This window comes from Eretmochelys imbricata, chromosome 8 (genome assembly GCF_965152235.1).
Source record: "Eretmochelys imbricata isolate rEreImb1 chromosome 8, rEreImb1.hap1, whole genome shotgun sequence".
NCBI lineage: Eukaryota > Metazoa > Chordata > Testudines > Cheloniidae > Eretmochelys > Eretmochelys imbricata.
The window spans coordinates 106,831,863-106,850,488 of NC_135579.1; the positions used below are offsets into that span (position 1 = coordinate 106,831,863).

Consider the following 18,626-nt stretch of genomic DNA (forward strand, 5'->3'; position numbering starts at 1 on the left):
TGCTAGGGGGTGCAGCTGGGCCAGGAGAGCGCGCACAGGGGCTGACGGTTCTCACGCATCTTACTCCGCAAGAGATGCACTCAGGTTACCAGCCACCAGCCTGGGCAGCGGGGGCCCCGGAAGCCCGCTGTTGAGCTGGGACCGGAGCGGACGCCAGCCCTGCAGCTGGCATTCCAGGGAGGGCTGGGAAGGCCACGCCAGGCAGACGAGGCTGGCTGTTTGGCACTGGAGCGGGCAGCTCGGAAGCTGCTGAGTGAACATGGCAGAGCAGCGAGCAGGGCCCGGCTGGCAGGCTCCCTGCCAATGCTCGGCAACCTCCCGGGTCGCCAATGGCAGCGCCAGCTGGCAGGAGGCCAGTGACTGGGGAAGGAGGGGCGCTGTCCGGCCCAAGCAACGAGACTCGCCCTGCTGCCACCAGCCCCATGCTGGGGGTCCCGCTGCCGCTCAGCCTCAGCAGAAGGGGGAGGGCCGGGTGAACCCTCGTCCCCCACTGAGCCGCTCCTCCGGGAGGTTTGGCAATGCTGCAGCCTTCGCCTATCCCCACCGCTCTCTAGGTGCCATGGGGCCCGAGCCTGGGCAGCACCAGGCGGGCAGCGCCCCTGCAGATCAGTCAGCCAATGCACCTGCACTCAGCCGCAGAAAGCTTCTCCACCGTCTGCCAGGTGTTGTGCACGTTCATGAAGGAGACGGCTTCGTAGCGGGTGGGCCGGCAGCAGGGGTGGCTGGCCACGTGGCCCAGCGGGCCCGGCTTGATGGCCTTCTCCCGCAGCAGGGTGGCCAGCGTCAGGTCGTAGTTGCTGCGGCTGCGGTGGCAGGACCCGCTGCAGTACTTGAAGGGCACGATCTCGTCCGAGTCGAAGCCCAGCCCCAGGTCACGCACCTTCACCATCAGCCTGCGGACGGTGCAGTTGGGGCCGTCCCTGCGCGGGCCTGATTTCTTGTCTTTGGTGGGGCTCAGGGGTGAGCGCTTGGCCCGGAGCAGCAGGTCCTTGGCCAGCTGCCCTTCCCCGGGCCCCGCTGCCGTCACGTTGTCCCCTGGGAACACAGGATAGTCAGCCAGAGTACGCCCCCCCCACTCCTTCCTGCCCCCAGAGGGGCTGTCTGGTGCCCACGGGACCCACAGCACGGGGAGAGCCCACCCGGCCCACGCACACAGCCAGGGCTCAGAGGGAGCAGGGGGCACAGGAGAGGACGGGGCAGGTAGATGCCAACCGGCTCCTGCAGCCAGGACTCAGTCCTAGCGTCAGCCTGGGGCAGGGCCCCGCTGCCCTGGGCTCCGCCCGTCCCCGCCTGGGGTGGCCAGGGGCCTTTGGGGGGCGCACTCCTGCCTCAGTTCTGGGGCTCAGGGTCACCAGCTGCCCTGAGCTCAGGAGCCTGCCCCCTCCCGGTAGCCCTGCTGCCCCCAGGCCCTGAGCAGTGCTGGGCATGTGGGGCCCACGGGGCTCTCTGCTCCCGAAATGGGAGGCATGACACAGGGGCACAAGGGGCCTGAACTGCCCTGAGCAATACTGACCCCAGGCACCCCCATCGTGCCTGGCTCTTCTCCTGCCCCATGCCCTCCCGCTCCCCCCTCCTCCCCCACCCACACCTACCGGAGAGGTGGCTCCAGGCTTTGGCGAGCGGTGCCTCCAGGCTGTCCTCTGCTCCGGGGCTGGCGGTGCCCACGCCGCCCGCAGTGGGTGCAGCCCCCAGCGTGGTGTGGCGGTGCCAGGGGTGCGGGGTTCCCGTGGCCACGCTGCTCAGCAGCGACAGGATGGCGAGGGCACCCCACAGCACCCCCTCCTGGAACACAGCACGGGCTCAGCATGGCAGCAACGCGCACGGGGTGCGGGCCGGGCGCAGGGGGGATGGGGCGCTCCATGCTGCAGCCCCCAAGGCAGGGCTCCCAGCCTCCCCGGGAGAGGGCCAGAGTCAGTGGGGGGCGGGCAGGAGAGGGGAGCAGGACCCACAGGGGAAAGCCAGAGTAGCCAAGGCTGCATACCCCTTGCCTGGGCCACAGCTGCCCCCACCCCTCTGTGCGTTGCTTCTGGAGCGGGCCTTCTCCCGTGGGGCTGCACTCACCCTGGGCCTTTGGCGCAGAGTCCTCGGGGGGGGGGAGGCCGGCCCCCCCGCTGTCTGCTCCATCCTGTCTGCAAATACAAAGATTGGGGGTGAGTGTGAACGCTCCTGGGCTGGGGATGCCGGGGAAGGAAACCCACCCACGGGGCTGGGGCCAACCACCCCCTGCCCCAGACACACGGCGCCTTCACCCCTCAGCCCCACATGCCTGGCCCCTGCTTCGCTCTGGACAGCATTCCCAGAGAGGGCTGGACTAATGTGGGGTGTGGGGGGTCAGGACACAGCTCCCTCCAGCCTGTTGGTAAACACAGCCCCATCCCCCCCACCTGCAACGTCAACCCCCACCACCTTCCCCCCACTGCCCTCCACCCCAACATTGACCCCCCCCAAACACCCACCACCCCCTCCCTCACAGCCCTCCAACCCCCAATATCCTCCCCCTTCCCCTCCCCCCCCCCAGTTGGTCCCTGGGGCTGCAACGAGCAGCTGGTCAGCTGTCCCATGGCCTCCCAACAGGGGTTAATGCCAGCCCTCTGGCGTGGGCCCTCTTCCCAGCGGCTTTCCTTAATTGGCACAGGCTGGGCTGTGTCCCCACAATCTTGAAGCAGGCTGAGCCAGAGCCTGGGAGCCGCTCCCCGAGCCGGGGGGGAGCAGGGGTGTCCCAGAGCCCATCAGCTCCTCTGGGTAGCCCTGGGAGGCTCCTGGGTCAGCTGGAGGTGCCCCCCGCCCCAGGCTCTAGTGGCTCAGTTTGCAGGCAGAATTTCAGGGGAGCGCGTGCAAGGCCCAGCTCTGCTCCCAGCCCCCCCGGAACGAGTGGCGGGAGGGTGGGAAGTACTGAGCGCTGCCGGGAGCCTTGTCTGTGCCCAGAGCACACGTTTCACTCTGGTCACTGGGGAGCGAGAACCGCACCCCCGGGGAGAAGCCCCCCCCACCTTCACACCAGCACCGGGGAGGGAGGGAGTCAGGATGGAGCAGCCTGGGCCCCTCCTGCCTCGCACGTCTCTGGCAGGCTCACGGCCCAGGCAAGAGGGTTTAACTCCTCACTAGCATAACTGAGGACCTACTTCTCCATAGGAATGGCCAGTCCTTCTCTGAATCTGTGACCCCTGGGGTTCTATGGGATCTAGTGGCAGTGAGTTCCACAGGCTCATCTGGTACTTCCCCTAGTCCTGCCCATCTCTCCTGGCCTCTGACCCAGCTCAATGCCACTCCCTGAGCCCCTCCTTCCCCTAGTCTCACTGTGCTTTGGAGAAGCCGGGAGCAGAACAGGGGAGCCCGGGGAGGCGGCCTGAGCAAGCTAGAGACCAGCTCTAGGACACTCATCCCCTAGGCACCAAGTGCCTGAGCAAGCCAAGCCAAACCCAGCAACAAGCTAGCCCACAGCCCCCCCCCCCCCCCCGCACAGAACAGGGCCCCAGCGCAGCACGCCCCAGCACCAGACGGCGCCTTCGGCCACGGTGGCTGGATTCCCACAGGGCCTGGGGCAGAACAGAGCTCCTCGCCAGACAGCCATGCTGCCTGTTTCACCTGGCCCTGAGAGCAGCTGGGGCGGCCCCCTGCTATGGGGCAACCTGCCCCCGGGCTCCAACCCCACGCACAAGGCAGGTGCAGGGGCAAGTGCCAGCACACACGTGCGCCAGGCCGAGCCCCGTGCACCGCTGGCCTCCCCTGCAGCTGCCGTTGGGCTTGCAGCCCTTTCTCCTGCGCAGAGGCTCGCTGGAGCTGCCCGCCCAGCCCTACCCACCCACCATTCGTCCAGAGCCTGGCAAGACACTCGAATCGTCCCGTCCGACGTGCATGACCCGGCACTGAGCTCCCCACTGAGCTGTGTTCCCCTGCTAGTGGTGTGTCTGCAGAGGCTGCCACCTCCCTGCTCCTCCTTCCCGGGAACCGAGTATCCCAGTCCCAGCCCAGAACCCCCAGCCCCTGCCACAACCCCATTCACCCCCCCACACACCCTGTTCTGTCCAGCTCTGCCCGTTCCTGCTCTGTGCCTGGGAGAAGGAGAAATGGGTGCTGCTGGGCACTCGGGCATCCGCAATGGGGCAGGACAGCTGTGCTGTGAGTGTTAACTGACCATCACCAACAGCCCCAGGGGACCGCACTGGATCACCCACAATGCATCACAACCCAGGAACTGTGCACAGCCGCGAATGGGGTCTCATCACCCCTGCCCGGCCATGGCAGGACTCAGGCTTGCCTGCCTTTGCAGGCTGATGGCTGGTGAGAGATGTGCACCGCAGGAGAACGGGGACCATCAAGCCAGCTCCAGCCCCACGAGCAAGGTGCAGGGCCTGGGTAGAGGGATCCGCCCCTAGCCCCAAGCCCAGCACCTGCAGCCCTGGCCTGGCCTGTGCCCTGATGGGAAAGGGAGGAGGAGTTGGGCCCAGCCCTCTCCACCCACACACAGTGGCCAGACAGGCCCAGCCCATTGGCAGCAGATCCACAGAGCAGGAAACCAGCCAGGTGATTACACAAGTGCCCTGGCTCCCAGCCCACAGGCAGCTCGTCACATCCAGCTGGAAACCCTCTTTACCTGGGGGCTGCAGCTGCTCCCCGCTCCACCCATGGTGGGCCCGGAGGTCAGTGGGGATGGGCAATGCCCTCTCTACCTGCCCTGCCCAGAGCAAACCCCTCCCTGCTGGCTGAGCTGCCTTTCCATGGGCCGCACAGCTCGGCCTGCATCCCCAGCCCTGGAGCTGCGGGAAGGCAGAACCGTGGATGGAGTTTGGCCAAGGGAATCCACACGGGCCTTCGGCGACCCCCTGGGTGGTGACCACTCCCTCCACAGCCCGTTAGCTGTCCTGGGCCAGCCAGGGCAGTTCAGTCCCTCTGAGCAGCGTGTGGAAAGCCGCACGGCGTCCTTGTGACCATCACGGCACCAGGCAGCCCCGGCCAATGCCTGGACTCGGCCCCAGCCCCCCCCATTCGTAACCCATAGTGCCAAGGCCCTGCAGCTGCGCAGGAGAAGGGGGCGAGCTCCCCCTGGGACAGAGCTGGGAGATGCCAGCCTGAGAGAAGAGGGCCTGGGCCAGACCTTTGCAGCGGGTACCTAGCCCCGTCTGCCAGCCCTGCTCTGAGGCCCAGCGTGGAGCGAGTGCGCGGGGCAGTCACCTCCAGCTGGGCCCCTCCGAAGCCTCAGGGGAGACAGGGCCTGGTGACATCACCTCTGGCTGTGGGGCCAGCGCTGCTAGAGATGCCAGCAGGGTCTCTGCCCAGCCGCAGCTGGTCCTGGGGGGGCTGGGAGCCTCCCCGGGCGAGGATTTGGGCGCCACCTGCCCTGCCAGGTTGGTCCCGCTCCGGTATCCCATGGCTGGCTGAGCTGCAATTCTCCACTAGCCCTGAGGGGGGCAGCACAGACCCAGCCTGTGCTGGCCCTTCACCGTGTCACTGCAAACCCAAGCCAGAGAATCATAGAATATCAGGGTTGGAAGGGACCCCTGAAGGTCATCTAGTCCAACCCCCTGCTCGAAGCAGGACCAATTCCCAGTTAAATCATCCCAGCCAGGGCTTTGTCAAGCCTGACCTTAAAAACCTCTAAGGAAGGAGATTCCACCACCTCCCTAGGTAAAGCATTCCAGTGTTTCACCACCCTCTTAGTGAAAAAGTTTTTCCTAATATCCAATCTAAACCTCCCCCACTGCAATTCCCCCCTTCCCATGCCCCTGGGGTCAGCCAGCCCCACGCGCAGTCACCTCCAATCCCGCACTAACGGGCCAGCACCTCGCAGGCGGGAGGATCCGCAGGGGCCGAGGGGCACCCAGCGACCCCAAAGTGCTGACAGACACGAGCCCCCAGGGTCACCCCCCTCAACGCAGCGAAGGGGACTCTGGCCCCAGACTGACCTGAGGGGGATGGGTGGGCAGGTTAGAGAGGCGAACGGGCAGTCTGTCATCCGGCGGGGGGCCCACGTGCCTCAGTCTGCACCGGCTGCCTTGCCGGAGCCAGCAGAGGCCGAACTCAGAGCCCAGCTCTGCTGCAAGGAGCGAGTCCAGCTGTGCCAGCTGCCAGGGCGCTGTGGGCACCCGAGGGTCCCACCGGCAGTGCAGACACCCAGGGGCCTGGCATGCAGCCTCCGCCCCTCCCAGGGGCCCTGGGGCGGGAACCCAGGACAGAACCGAATCTCTTCCCCGCCCCCCCCCCCCCCCGCTGTGCCCACACCCTGGGGGACTGGGATGGGGGCAGAGTCACACCTGGGGCTGCAGCCCCGCCCTGGAGGAAACACAAGGACACAAAGACCCACAAGTCACCTGCCTTGGGCGCTGGCCCAGCTGTCCTCTCAGCAGGCCTGTTAGCTGCAGCTGCCGCCCCTGCCTCAATCACCGAGTCACAGGAGACCTGGGCTCCAGGCTTGTCTCCCTCCTGCTGGGCAACAGAGACAGGCAGGTCTGCGGGGAACACCTGCCGCGGGCACCCACCCTGGTAGGCTTGGAGCTGCCGCTTGAGGGCAGACCTGGCCAGGGTCACGCCACCCCTTCAGCATGAAAGGGCAGCTGCTCCGGAGACGGGATTCCCAGCCCCTCCTGCCGCTGGAGCCAGCCCCAAAGCGACCTCCAACAGAGCTTCTCCTCCAACTGCTCCTCAGCCTGGGGACTGGCACGTGCCACTCATGGCCCCGGTTCCCCGGCTCGATGGGCCTCTGGAGAACAGCTTCCATAGGGAGTACCCGGCTGGTGGGGCTACAGAGCACAGCACGGCCGGCACTGCTAGCCAACGACAGGCTTTAATGGCTCAAGCAGGTCTAGCAAGAGCAGGACACAACACAAAGGCAGGCAGCCGGGGGGTGCCAGGAGGGCAAGGCTGGGGCACCTTGAGCCTCTGTGGGAAGGCAGGGACATAGCATGGGGCAGAGGCAGCACAAGGAGACAGGACAGCGACGGTACAAGGGGGACGGGGATCCTGGAGCATCAGGTACCCGATACCCGCAGCGCCAGGAGAGCTGGGTGCAGGGCAGCCGCTGCCAAGCTCTGGCCCCTGGAGAGCGGCTGCTCACATGGGGCTGGCTCCTCCTCCCTTTGAAGCTGCACCTGCAGGCTCCTGGCTCCTCGCCTCTCTGCAAGAGCCAGCTCAGCTGCTCCCCCATGGGGCCAGTATGGGGGCGTCTGCCACCAGCAGGGGACAAGGCAGCTGGGCAGCGGGCCCAGGAGCCGGAGCAGGCGGCTGGGAGGCGCGCACAGCAGAGAGAGCGATGGCTTTCCACAACGGGCAGAATACGGGCTGAGCTGCAGACGGCGGGGCACCCAGACACTCCCTGAGCTGGAGAATCGTGCCACAGGGTTTGGCTGGAACAGCCACCGGCTCAGCCATGGAGCCCAGCAATTGCCAGAGACACTGCACCGGGCGGCGGGGGGGACTCCAGTTATCCGGGAGATTCCCGACGAAGGCAGAGAGGCGCTGACCCGGAGCTGGCGGGGGTCAGGCAGACCGCAGGGCGTGCAGGCGGGGCACATTCAGGTGCAGCCCATGCCAGAGGAATGGCAGAAACGGGCCGAAAGCAGAAGCAACCAGTGAAGGGAAGCGGGTGGGGGCTCGGGCAGGAAGGCAGGCCCCAGGCATGGACTGGGGGCTCTGGGCTGGGCCCAAGCCATGACACTCTCTTGGGGCCATCACATAACCTGGACTCTCTCTATCCCACTGCCCTGGGCTCCGCCAGGCTCCAGGGACGGACTGGGGAGCGCTCAGTGCGGAGGGGCCGGGGTGCCCAGAGCCATGGGGGGGTCAAAGACCCAAGGCCTGTTCTGCTGCTGTGACGCGTGCCGCAGACACAGCTCGCGAGCCCCAGGCTGCAGCAGGGTGGATTCAGGCTACAGCCTCTTTAGGACGCACAAGGAGCGCACCTGCCTTTAGGGCGCCTGGCCCCCGAAAACGAGCGTGCACCTCTCCGGCCCTCCCCCTCGGCCTGGCTGTGCTCTGCTGGCTGGAGACAGGACATAAAGGCCGCAGGGCCAGGGTGGGATGGAAGGGGAGTTCCATGGGTGACAGCTCCCTGCCCACACACACACTGCCAGCCTCTGGCTAGCACGACCCCAAGCTGCCTGCTGTTCTCCCCGGCCCCCAGCAGCCTCCTGGCTCTAAAGGGCAGCGCGGGAGGAGGGGGAGATCGGCTCCAGGACCCCTGCTGGAGCTATCCCACCTAAGGTCCGGGGGAGCCAGGTGCATCCTGTCGGAGACCAGGGCTGCTGCGGGGCATGGCTGTGACTCTAGCCCTCCCTGGGTCTCCTGGCTGCTGCAGAAAGAGGATTGTGGAGCTACCCTCCCAGTCCCCGAGTAGCCCCAGGGCTGCGCCTGCCGCTGATCAGTGCTGAGAAAAGTCAACATGCTTCCGGGCCCCCATCAGTGCCCCCCAGGGCTCTGGAGAGCAGCAGCCGACCCGACCAGGGTCCAGGTAATCTCAGCAGGCGGCTGCGGGGGAGGGGAGAGCAATGCTGAGCAGCGGCAGAGACGCCGGAGCTGGCTGCTGGCTCAGGCAGACCATGCTGCATAGAGCTCGGCAGGCAGGTGCTACTCAGCAGGATTAGCTGAGTGTCTGCAGCAAATATGCATATTCATTAACTCTGCCAGAGCTCTGGAGAAACAGGTGTGTCAGAGCCCGCCACCCCAGGCTTCCGGCATCCCCTTTGCCAGTGGATTTGTTGTGCCCTGACCCTCAGGGCTCTCTCTAGTCTTGGCTGAGCCGAGACACCCGAGTATCGCAGACAGGGAAGGACAAAGGCCTGACGGAGCGGGAGGGACTGGGCACTCCCAGCAGGTCCCTGCCAGCGGCTGATTTCCACAGACCGCAAGGGCGCTGCAGCGAAGGAAGGCGGCTCCAGGCAGATGAGACGGGGTCCCTGGACCCTCCTGCTGGGGCGGGAGGAAGGAGACGAAGCCTCTGAGCCAGCTGGAGAATCGTCCCGGCAGACGAGAGGATGTTTACACACTCTTCCCGGGTGCTACTGCCTCAGGGACGCCCCCTTCCCCCACCAGGGGCGGCTGGAAGAGCGATCGGGGCTTCCCCTCCCCCCCCCCCGGCAGGCAGCACGCTGCAGAAAGGGGCTGCAAGACCGTGTGTTGCCCGGACAAGCCAGAGCTCCGGCTGCTGCTCCCGGAGAAACTTTCCAGAGGAAGGGAGGAGGGAGATTTATGTTTACGTTCCTACACAAACACTTGGAAATGTCAGCGTGAAGCCTTCCATGGGCTGGAAGCCGCCCAAGGGCCTGGTGTCCCGCTCACCTCACAGAGAGCCCAACCGACGCCTCCAGGACGGCTCACGCCCGCCGGCCCAGCTGCCTCCCTGGGGCCCAGCTCACTGGCTCCGCGGCTGAGATGGGAACCCAGCGCCCAGACCAGCCTCCTGCATGGGGCCAACCCGACAGCCTTGCACGCCCCCCAAAGCGCAGCCAGAGCCCGCCGGGCTCCCGCAGCCCCAGGCCTCGCCCAGGGCCAGAGGAGCCATGTGCTACCACCATTCTCCAGCCAGGCCAAGGGGCGCTGGCAGGTCAGGCTGGGCCCGCATCAGGAGCGACCCAGGCCGGCGCTCGCTCTCCCCTGGCCAGCTCGCTGCGGGGCGCAGAGGGGCATCACCAGCCGGATATGCCCTGGCAGGTTCCCGCCACCCGGGAAGCCGTCAAGTGGCCGGTGACAGAACGGCCAGGTCCCAGCCGCCCACAGCCGAGCCACGAATCAACCCCTGGGAACCGGAACGAGGCAGCACCAAGCCCCCAGCCCTGCTCCCTTCCTCTCGCCCCTCAATCCACTGGCTCGGGGGCTCGCTCTGGGAGAGGGACCCCAGCACCGCCTCGGGGCCCAGAGCTGGTACACGGGGACACAGCTGCCCCACAGATCCCGAGCCAGGCCGCCTCCAGCCTGGCCCCTGCACCCAGCTCTTGGGGCAGGGAAGATCCAGGGGCAGGGGAAAGAAGTGCCCTGCTCTGGGGGGCCCCAGGCTGCCCCTAATGCTGGGAAGGAGATGCTAGGGGGGAACAAGGCCTTGGGCACCCGGCTGGGCCGCCCCAGGGAGTGGAGGAGGGAGGCCCCTGCCGGGAGCTAATTTGGGCAGCTGCCAGCGGCTAAACAGGGGATTAGCCCGGCCTGGCTCGGCTCAGCTGGGCCCAGTGTGCGGGGCCACGTGTGCCTTGACTGGGGGTGGCTCCAGAGTGACCCCCCTCCCCCCCCGCCGCGGGGCGACCCCACCGCAACAACCCCCCCCCCGCCGCGGGGCGACCCCACCGCAACAACCCCACGTTTGCTGCCGAGGCGGGACAGCTGCAGCTCGAGTCTCAGGCTGGGGAAGCGGCTGCAGCCGACCCCGGCCCGGGCTCCCCCAGCCCCGGGAACCCTCCGCCCCCAGCCCCGCTCCACTCACCGTGCGCGCCGGGAGCCTGCGGACCATGCTCCGGGGGTCGCGGCTGGGACGCGCCTCCCCCTGGCCCCGGGCACCGGTCCCTGGCGGGCATCGAGTCCGCTCCCTGCGGCCGCCAGAGGGACAAAATCACCGGGGTTCCCGGCACCGGGGCACAGACAGACCGACCCCCCGCGTCCCGCCCCGGACAGACCGACCCCCCACGTCCCGGGACAGACCGACCGACCCCCCGCGTCCCGCCCCGGACAGACCGACCGACACCCCCCCCAGTCCTGGGACAGACAGACCGACCCCCGTCCCGCCCCGGACAGACCGACCGACCCCCCAGTCCCGCCCCCGGACAGACCGACCTCCCACGTCCCGGGACACACCGACCGACCCCCCCGCGCCGCCCCCGGACACACCGACCGACCGACCCACCCCCCCATCCCGCCCCCGGACACACCGACCGACCCCCCAGTCCCGGCCCCGGACAGACCGACAGACCGACCTCCCACGTCCCGGGACACACCGACCGACCCCCCCCGCGCCGCCCCCGGACACACCGACCGACCGACCCACCCCCGGACACACCGACCGACCGACCCACCCCCCCATCCCGCCCCCGGACACACCGACCGACCCCCCCCGGCCCCGGACAGACCGACCGACCGACCGACCCCCCCGTCCCGGGGCAGACCCCCAGGCCCCACCCGGTACCTCTTGGCTGCGGTGCGGGCGCATCCCCGGCGGGCTCTGGCGCTCAGCCGGCCCCGGGGACCATGGCCGGGCTCCGGGACTCGCCGCCCGCCCGCCCGGCCGGCTCACGTTGTCCGCATGGCGAGCCCCGGGGGGCAGGTGCCCGGCGCTGCCTGCGCCGCCCTGCGCGGGAGAGGAGGCGGGTTAGAGCCGGGCGGGCCGGGGCTCGCCCCCCGGGGCCGGCAGGTGGGACCGGGGCCGGGCCGGGCCGGGACTCACCGAGCGGGGCGAAGCGGCTCCGGGGCCGGGCGGGCGGGCTCGGACCTGCGGCTGCCGGCGGGGCTCGCGGGCGGCCTCTGGGAGGCAGGAGCCGGCTCCATCCTCCTCGCCCGGCCGCTTCTGGTGTCAAATTCCAGCGGCCCCGTCACCTGATCCCCGGGCGGGGCGGGGCTGGGGGCACCCCCGGGCCAGGAGCCGCCCCCCGGACAGACCCACGGACAACCCCCCGGCAGCCGGGACAGACCCACGGACACCCCCCCCCCGCCAGTTGGGACAGACAGATGGACACACACCCCCCGCCAGCCGGGACAGACCCACGGACACCCCACCCGGACAGACCCACGAACACCCCACTCCCCCCCGCCAGACCGGCCAGACACATGGACACCACCCCGGACAGACACACGGCCCCCCCCCACCAGCTGGGACAGACACACGGACACCCCCCCCCCGGACAGACCCACGGACAACCCCCCCCGCCAGTCGGGACAGACCCACGGACCCCCCCCCCACCAGCTGGGACAGACACACGGACACCCCCCCCCCCGGACAGACCCAAGGACAACCCCCCCCGCCAGTCGGGACAGACCCACGGACCCCCCCCCCCACCAGCTGGGACAGACACACGGACACCCCCCCCCCCCCGGACAGACCCAAGGACAACCCCCCCCACCAGCTGGGACAGACACACGGACACCCTGCCACCACTCCACATCCACCCACACACACACCAGGCGGAGACAGAGACTGTAACAGAGACTGGGGGGCGAAGGTGGGGTCCCAGGGGATGCTGGGTAACAGAGACTGGGGGGCGAAGGTGGGGTCCCAGGGGATGCTGGGTAACAGAGACTGGGGTGCTAGAGTGGGGCCCCAGGGGACCTGGGTAACAGAGACTGGGGGGCGAAGGTGGGGCCGCAGGGGATCCTGGGTAACAGAGCCTGGGGCGCGAAGGTGGGGCCCCAGAGGAAGCTGGGTAACAGAGACTGGGGGGCGAAGGTGGGGCCGCAGGGGATGCTGGGTAACAGAGATTGGGGGGCGAAGGTGGGGCCCCAGGGGAAGCTGGGTAACAGAGACTGGGGGGCGAAGGTGGGGCCGCAGGGGATGCTGGGTAACACAGATTGGGGTGCTAGAGTGGGGCCCCAGGGGATCCTGGGTAACAGAGACTGGGGTGCTAGAGTGGGGCCGCAGGGGATCCTGGGTAACAGAGCCTGGGGCGCGAAGGTGGGGCCCCAGGGGATCCTGGGTAACAGAGACTGGGGTGTGAAGGTGGGGCCCCAGGGCATTCTGGGTAACAGAGACTGGGGTGCTAGAGTGGGGCCCCAGGGGATCCTGGGTAACAGAGACTGGGGTGCTAGAGTGGGGCCGCAGGGGATCCTGGGTAACAGAGCCTGGGGCGCGAAGGTGGGGCCCCAGGGGAAGCTGGGTAACAGAGACTGGGGTGCGAAGGTGGGGCCGCAGGGGATGCTGGGTAACAGAGATTGGGGTGCTAGAATGGGGCCCCAGGGGATCCTGGGTAACAGAGACTGGGATGCTAGAGTGGGGTCCCAGAGGATCCTGGGTAACAGAGACTGGGGGGCGAAGGTGGGTCCCCAGGGGATGCTGGGTAACAGAGAATGGAGCGCGAAGGTGGGGCCGCAGGGGATGCTGGGTAACAGGGACTGGGGTGCTAGAGTGGGGCCCCAGAGGATCCTGGGTAACAGAGACTGGGGTGTGAAGGTGGGGCCCCAGGGGATGCTGGGTAACAGAGACTGGGGTGCTAGAGTGGGGCCCCAGGGGATCCTGGGTAAGAGACTGGGGTGCCAGAGTGGGGCCCCAGGGGATGCTGGGTAACAGAGACTGGGGTGCGAAGGTGGGGGCCGCAGGGGATGCTGGGTAACAGAGACTGGGGTGTGAAGGTGGGGGCCGCAGGGGATGCTGGGTAACAGAGACTGGGGTGCCAGAGTGGGGCCCCAGGGGATCCTGGGTAACAGAGACTGGGGGGCGAAGGTGGGGGCCGCAGGGGATCCTGGGTAACAGAGCCTGGGGGGCGAAGGTGGGGCCCCAGGGGATCCTGGGTAACAGAGACTGGGGTGCGAATGTAGGGTCCCAGGGGATGCTGGGTAACAGAGACTGGGGTGCTAGAGTGGGGCCCCAGGGGATCCTGGGTAACAGAGACTGGGGTGCGAAGGTGGGGCCACAGGGGATCCTGGGTAACAGAGACTGGGGTGCGAAGGTGGGCCCCCTGGGGATCCTGGGTAACAGAGACTGGGGTGCGAAGGTGGGGCCGCAGGGGATCCTGGGTAACAGAGACTGGGGTGCGAAGGTGGGGCCGCAGGGGATCCTGGGTAACAGAGACTGGGGTGCGAAGGTGGGGCCGCAGGGGATGCTGGGTAACAGAGACTGGGGTGCTAGAGTGGGGCCCCAGGGGATCCTGGGTAACAGAGACTGGGGTGCTAGAGTGGGGCCCCAGGGGATCCTGGGTAACAGAGACTGAGGTGCGAAGGTGGGGCCCCTGGGGATTCTGGGTAACAGAGACTCGGGTGCGAAGGCGAGGTCGCAGGGGATCCTGGGTAACAGAGACTGGGGTGCGAAGGTGGGGCCGCAGGGGATGCTGGGTAACAGAGACTGGGGTGCTAGAGTGGGGCCCCAGGGGATCCTGGGTAACAGAGACTGGGGTGCTAGAGTGGGGCCCCAGGGGATCCTGGGTAACAGAGACTGTGGTGCGAAGGTGGGGTCCCAGGGGATGCTGGGTAACAGAGACTGGGGTGTGAAGGTGGGGCCCCAGGGCATTCTGGGTAACAGAGACTGGGGTGCTAGAGTGGGGCCCCAGGGGATCCTGGGTAACAGAGACTGGGGTGCTAGAGTGGGGTCCCAGGGGATCCTGGGTACCAGAGACTGGGGTGCGAAGGTAGGGCCCCAGGGGATTCTGGGTACCAGAGACTGGGGTGGGCAGCTGCTCTGGGAATGTCTGGCCACCAGGATCCCAGTAGCCGCCACGGCGCTTTGGGCCACGCCAGGGCTGGCCCAGCTCCGCCTCTCCAGCCTGATGCCCCCCTTCGAACAGCCACACGAGGGCCTTTTATGTTCTCTCAGGTTTTGTTCCAGCGGGTGGGGCTGACCCAGCCAGCGCCCATCCCAGCAGAGGGTGTGAGCCCACGGCAGAGCCCGGGGACAAAGCTCCCGAATGCCTCTTTGAATCCTCCCTTCCTAGCGCCTCTCACTTCATTACTGCAGCACCTCTGCCCCTCTATGTGCCCAGCCCTGCCACTGACCCCACTGCCAGGCTCTGCCCTGCACCCTTACCGGCGCTCCCGGACCCCAAATAAACCATACGGCGTAATCCGCTCACACCTCTGAGCCCATGTAAATAGTCGCGTCACCTCTCGGGCACCTTTGTGCTTAATCCCATTGCGGCTGGTCTCCTCGGCGGGGCCAAAGCGCGAGGCTGTTCTGTGCTTTGCCAAGGCCGTTTGTCCCGCGAATGTCTGTCTCTGCGGTGCGGCCCTCGGCAGGGACCCCCCTTCGCTCTGCCGCTGGTGCACAGCTGCCCAGGGCTGGGCTCCCTTCACTTTAACCAGTGCTTCCAACGGGGAGAGCCAAGCCGGGCCCTGTGCTCGGTGTGAGCCGCTCACGCGAAGGGTAGGGAACCCAGGTTTACGTAACACGCTGGGCTGGTGCCAGGCCAGTTGCGCCTTAGCCATTCAGGCTGCTGCCCGCTGGCCTGAACGTGGCCACTTTGGGTCTGTGCCCCCCCAGCCTGCCACTTTGCTGCCCATTGGCCTGAGGCCTGGCACCACTTACACTGCGGCCAGAGGCATTTTCTCCTTAGGACCCATTTGCCTAATGCAGCAAGATTAGCCTGTGAGCCCTGAGGCTCAGCTGTGTCCCCGTGTCCCTCTTGCTCTGCCCTGCAGCGTGCTGAGCCGACCTGGCATGGCCCTTCAGACCCACAGCCTGAAGCCAAACCCAGCAGGGCCCAACCCCCCAGCCAGGGCCTGTGGCGCTGCTCTCGCCCTGCCCGGGGCCCAGCTCAGCCTGGCATGAAGGTGGACGCAGTGAACACGGTGACAGTGACCCTCTGGAGCAAGTGCCGAGGGCCATGCTGGAGTCACCAGCCCTGAGAATGTTTAAATCAGGCTTGGCTGGTTTCTAACAGATCTGCTCCCGCCCCGCCACTCATGCTGCCTCTCCTTTCCCCCAGAGCCTGCCCGGGGTCCAGGAGCCCCTCCCAGCCAGGGCCTGGCGCTGCAGCCCCCGCTAACGCCCTTTGGTGTCGTTCCCGTAATAGCTCCCTGTTGGGTTGGGGGCAGCACTGGGCACGGCTCCGATGGGCTGACAGGCGCTGCCTGGTCCCTGGCAGCTGGGAGCACCCGGGCACTTTCGGGACATGGCGGGGGAGCGACTCCAGTCATTCCTCGCATGGAAATCCCACAGGGCAGGTGGGGCCAATTGCTTCTCTGCCCCGGGGGCTCTCGGCGAGGCTGGGCACTGCGCTGTCATGCTGGGGGATGCCCCCTCTCTCCCTGCCCCCAGCCCGCAGGGCGGCTGCACGGCCTTGGACCCCATCTGCCTGGAGAATGACCCGTTTGCTGCAGCAGCACGGATGAGTTGTCCTGCTGGTACCGCAGCCCCAGGAGTGCCCCCTCCTAAAGCAGAGGGACCCACTTGAGCTGCCCTGGTTCTCGAGCATCAGTGAGTCGCTCGGGGAGACGAGGGGCTGGGGCCCTCGGGTAGCATGCCAGGGCTGGGCTTGGCTCCCAGGAAAGGTGCTCTGGTAGGGTATGGGGAGGGGCTGGCTGGTAGTTCCAGCCTCCCTGGGATCGGTGCGTGCCAGGGGGCCTATATCCATGTGAGTCTGTTTAGAGCCAGACCCTCCCCACAGCGACCCAGGCCCCGGGGGCGTGCAGGGGGGCTCCCTGCAGTAGCTCTGTAACTGGGGCACATGGCCAGCTGCCAACGTACTAAGCAGTGTGAGTCACACCACATCACATCATTTGCGGGAGGGATAGCTCAGTGGTTTGAGCATCAGCCTGCAAAACCGAGGGTTGTGAGTTCAATCCTTGAGGGGGCCATTTAGGGATCTGGGAGTTGGGGATTGGTCCTGCTCTGAGCAGGGGGTTGGACTAGATACCTCCTGAGGTCCCGTCCAACCCTGAGATCCTAGGATTCTATGATTACAGCAGCTTTCTGACAACTGCCCCGGCTTCCTGTTGGCTTTGCTCTGTAGAGCTGGACGTGGCTGGCGGCCTGGGAGCGGCGAACCCGCTCGCCAGCACCATTCCAGTCTGTGCATGGGGCCGCAGGAGAGGGAGGCAGCGTCATGCGCCTCCCCCCTGCACTATCTTGCCCATGTGAGCCGGAGCTGGTGGGAGCAGGGCCTGGTCCCACCCCAGTCCTTCTGCACCCAGCACCAGTCACAGCTGTGCAGTTCCCCGGGGAAGGCAGAGGCCTGGGGACTCTGGCAGGGCAGCAGCTGGGGGTGGCTGGAAAGTGCTGGGCCCTGGTGCGTGGAAACAAAGCTGAACGGCTCCCGGCTGCGGGCCCGTCCCCTGCTGAGGGCTGGATGCTGCAGGACGCCCCTTCCTTGTCCTGCTCCTGGCATGCTGCGTGACAGACGCTGACCTGATGGTGCCTGGTGAGCCCGGGCTGGGGAAGCCTCCCGGCCCCGGGGCTGCACAGTGAAACCTGCCGGCTTTGGCCAGAGACTCGGCTCCTCAGGCAGGGTCCCTGGAGGGAACCAGGGCAGAGGAGAAGCTGCAGAGCGCACCCCAGGGGCTGTTGGTGGTCGGGATACTGGCTGTCGGGCAGCGCCAGCCTTGGCTGCAGCTCAGAGCCAGGGCTGGGAACTCCGCTGGGGCCCGCCGGGGGGGGGGGGGGTTAGCTCAGGGGACAGGCCCGGCCCTGCTCAGCGGCGCTGGGCCAGCCCTTCTCTCCTTTGCGGGGTGCAATGGGGGGTCTGGGAGCGCAGGAGTTGCAGTAGAGCACCAGCCCCTGAAGAGCGGGATCCAGGGCAACTGAGAGAATACAGGGGTGTCGTAATCCCAAGGGGCTGCGGCCTGGCCCCACCTCGGTCCTGGCTGCTGCTCCTGCCACCACTGCCCTGCCCAGGACTGGGGACAGCGTCTGTCCCCTGAGCAACTGGGCCCAGCCCATCCGATCCATTCCTGGCCACTGAACTGGGCTAAAGGGGCTCTTGGCAGAATGCTGTCCTGTATAAGTCACAGCACTAGGGCCCAGGTCCGCAGGGCCCCAGCACCACAGCAGGATGGCCAGATGCTCCCGCAGCAGCGTTGGGCTGGGCACACGGCCCCTAGGATCGCTCCAAGCACAGGTGCTGTGATGTCGCTGGGCCAGAGGCTCCCCCGGCAAAGGCAGAGGCCCTGCCCTGGAGACATTGAAACCTACAGCAGAGAAGGTGCTGAAGACCAGCATGGAGCATGCTAGCCCCTGGGCTGGAGCACGGGGGGGCTGGGGGATTCTAGCCCGAGGACAAACTCGATGTTTTGAATCCAGGGCAGGCACCTTGCGCTGCAGGTGGCTGTGAGTGGTCAGTTCGGAGGCAGCTGCCTGGATGCACACAGCCGCACAAGGGGTTAAACGCTGGGAGCCCCTTTCGGCTGCCAGCTTCCTGGCTCTAAGGGGAAAAATAAGCATGGGAAAATAAGCATTTTCCCCACTACTGTTACTCACACCTTCTTGTCAACTGTTGGAAATGGGCCATCCTGATTATCACTGCAAAAGGTTTTTTTCCTCCTGCTGGTAATAGCTCACCTTAACTGATCACTCTCATTATAGCGGGTACGGCAACACCCATTGTTTCATGTTCTCTGTGTATATTTATCTCTTCCTACTGTATTTTCCACTGCAGGCATCTGATGAAGTGGGTTTTAGCCCACGAAAGCTTATACTCAAATAAATTTGTTAGTCTCTAAGGTGCCACAAGTCCTCCTCGTTCTTTTTACTGCAGAGCAGAACTTTCTGAGCCAATTGGAACAAACCAAACAGAACTCTTTATCCTTTGGCTCAGGACAGCCTCCAAAGAAGGGGGGAGCTGTGGGCCTTCTAACTCAGAGAAAGGAAATTTTCAGTAAGTCAAATAAAATTGTCCTATTTTCTTGTGTCTACAAGGTCCACAGACCTGCTACCCAACAGGGTTTTATAGCAGTGAGCCCTCAAGGAGGCGTCACAAGGAAGTACATACAGGGTTTTCAGCTCCTCCTCTGCTACTGGGATCCCACAGTGCAGAGCATTCTCCCACTGAAGGCAGCATCCGGGGATGCCTGAGTTGTCC

At 66.5% G+C, this 18,626-nt stretch overlaps 1 protein-coding gene across 1 annotated transcript; it reads right to left on the minus strand.

Moving 5' to 3' along the window:
- Positions 1 to 610: 610 nt before the first annotated feature.
- ARTN (artemin) lies at positions 611 to 11,122 on the minus strand. The gene is made up of 5 exons (XM_077823914.1): positions 11,099 to 11,122; positions 10,403 to 10,505; positions 2,062 to 2,129; positions 1,593 to 1,782; positions 611 to 1,035 (listed from the first exon to the last, which is right to left on the minus strand). The coding sequence occupies exons 1-5, from the start codon at positions 11,120 to 11,122 to the stop codon at positions 611 to 613; spliced, it is 810 nt and encodes a 269-aa protein (XP_077680040.1).
- Between the last annotated feature and the right edge of the window lie 7,504 nt (positions 11,123 to 18,626).

What these genes read in the sequence shown, in the direction of transcription:
- ARTN (XM_077823914.1), bottom strand. Translation starts at nt 11,122, where the DNA reads ATGCGCCCGCACCGCAGCCAAGAG. An exon ending in GCAGGCTCCCGGCGCGCACG is followed by an intron (nt 2,130 to 10,402) that starts GTGAGTGGAGCG and finishes TTGTATTTGCAG; the next exon opens with ACAGGATGGAGCAGACAGCG. An exon ending in CTCTGCGCCAAAGGCCCAGG is followed by an intron (nt 1,783 to 2,061) that starts GTGAGTGCAGCC and finishes GCTGTGTTCCAG; the next exon opens with GAGGGGGTGCTGTGGGGTGC.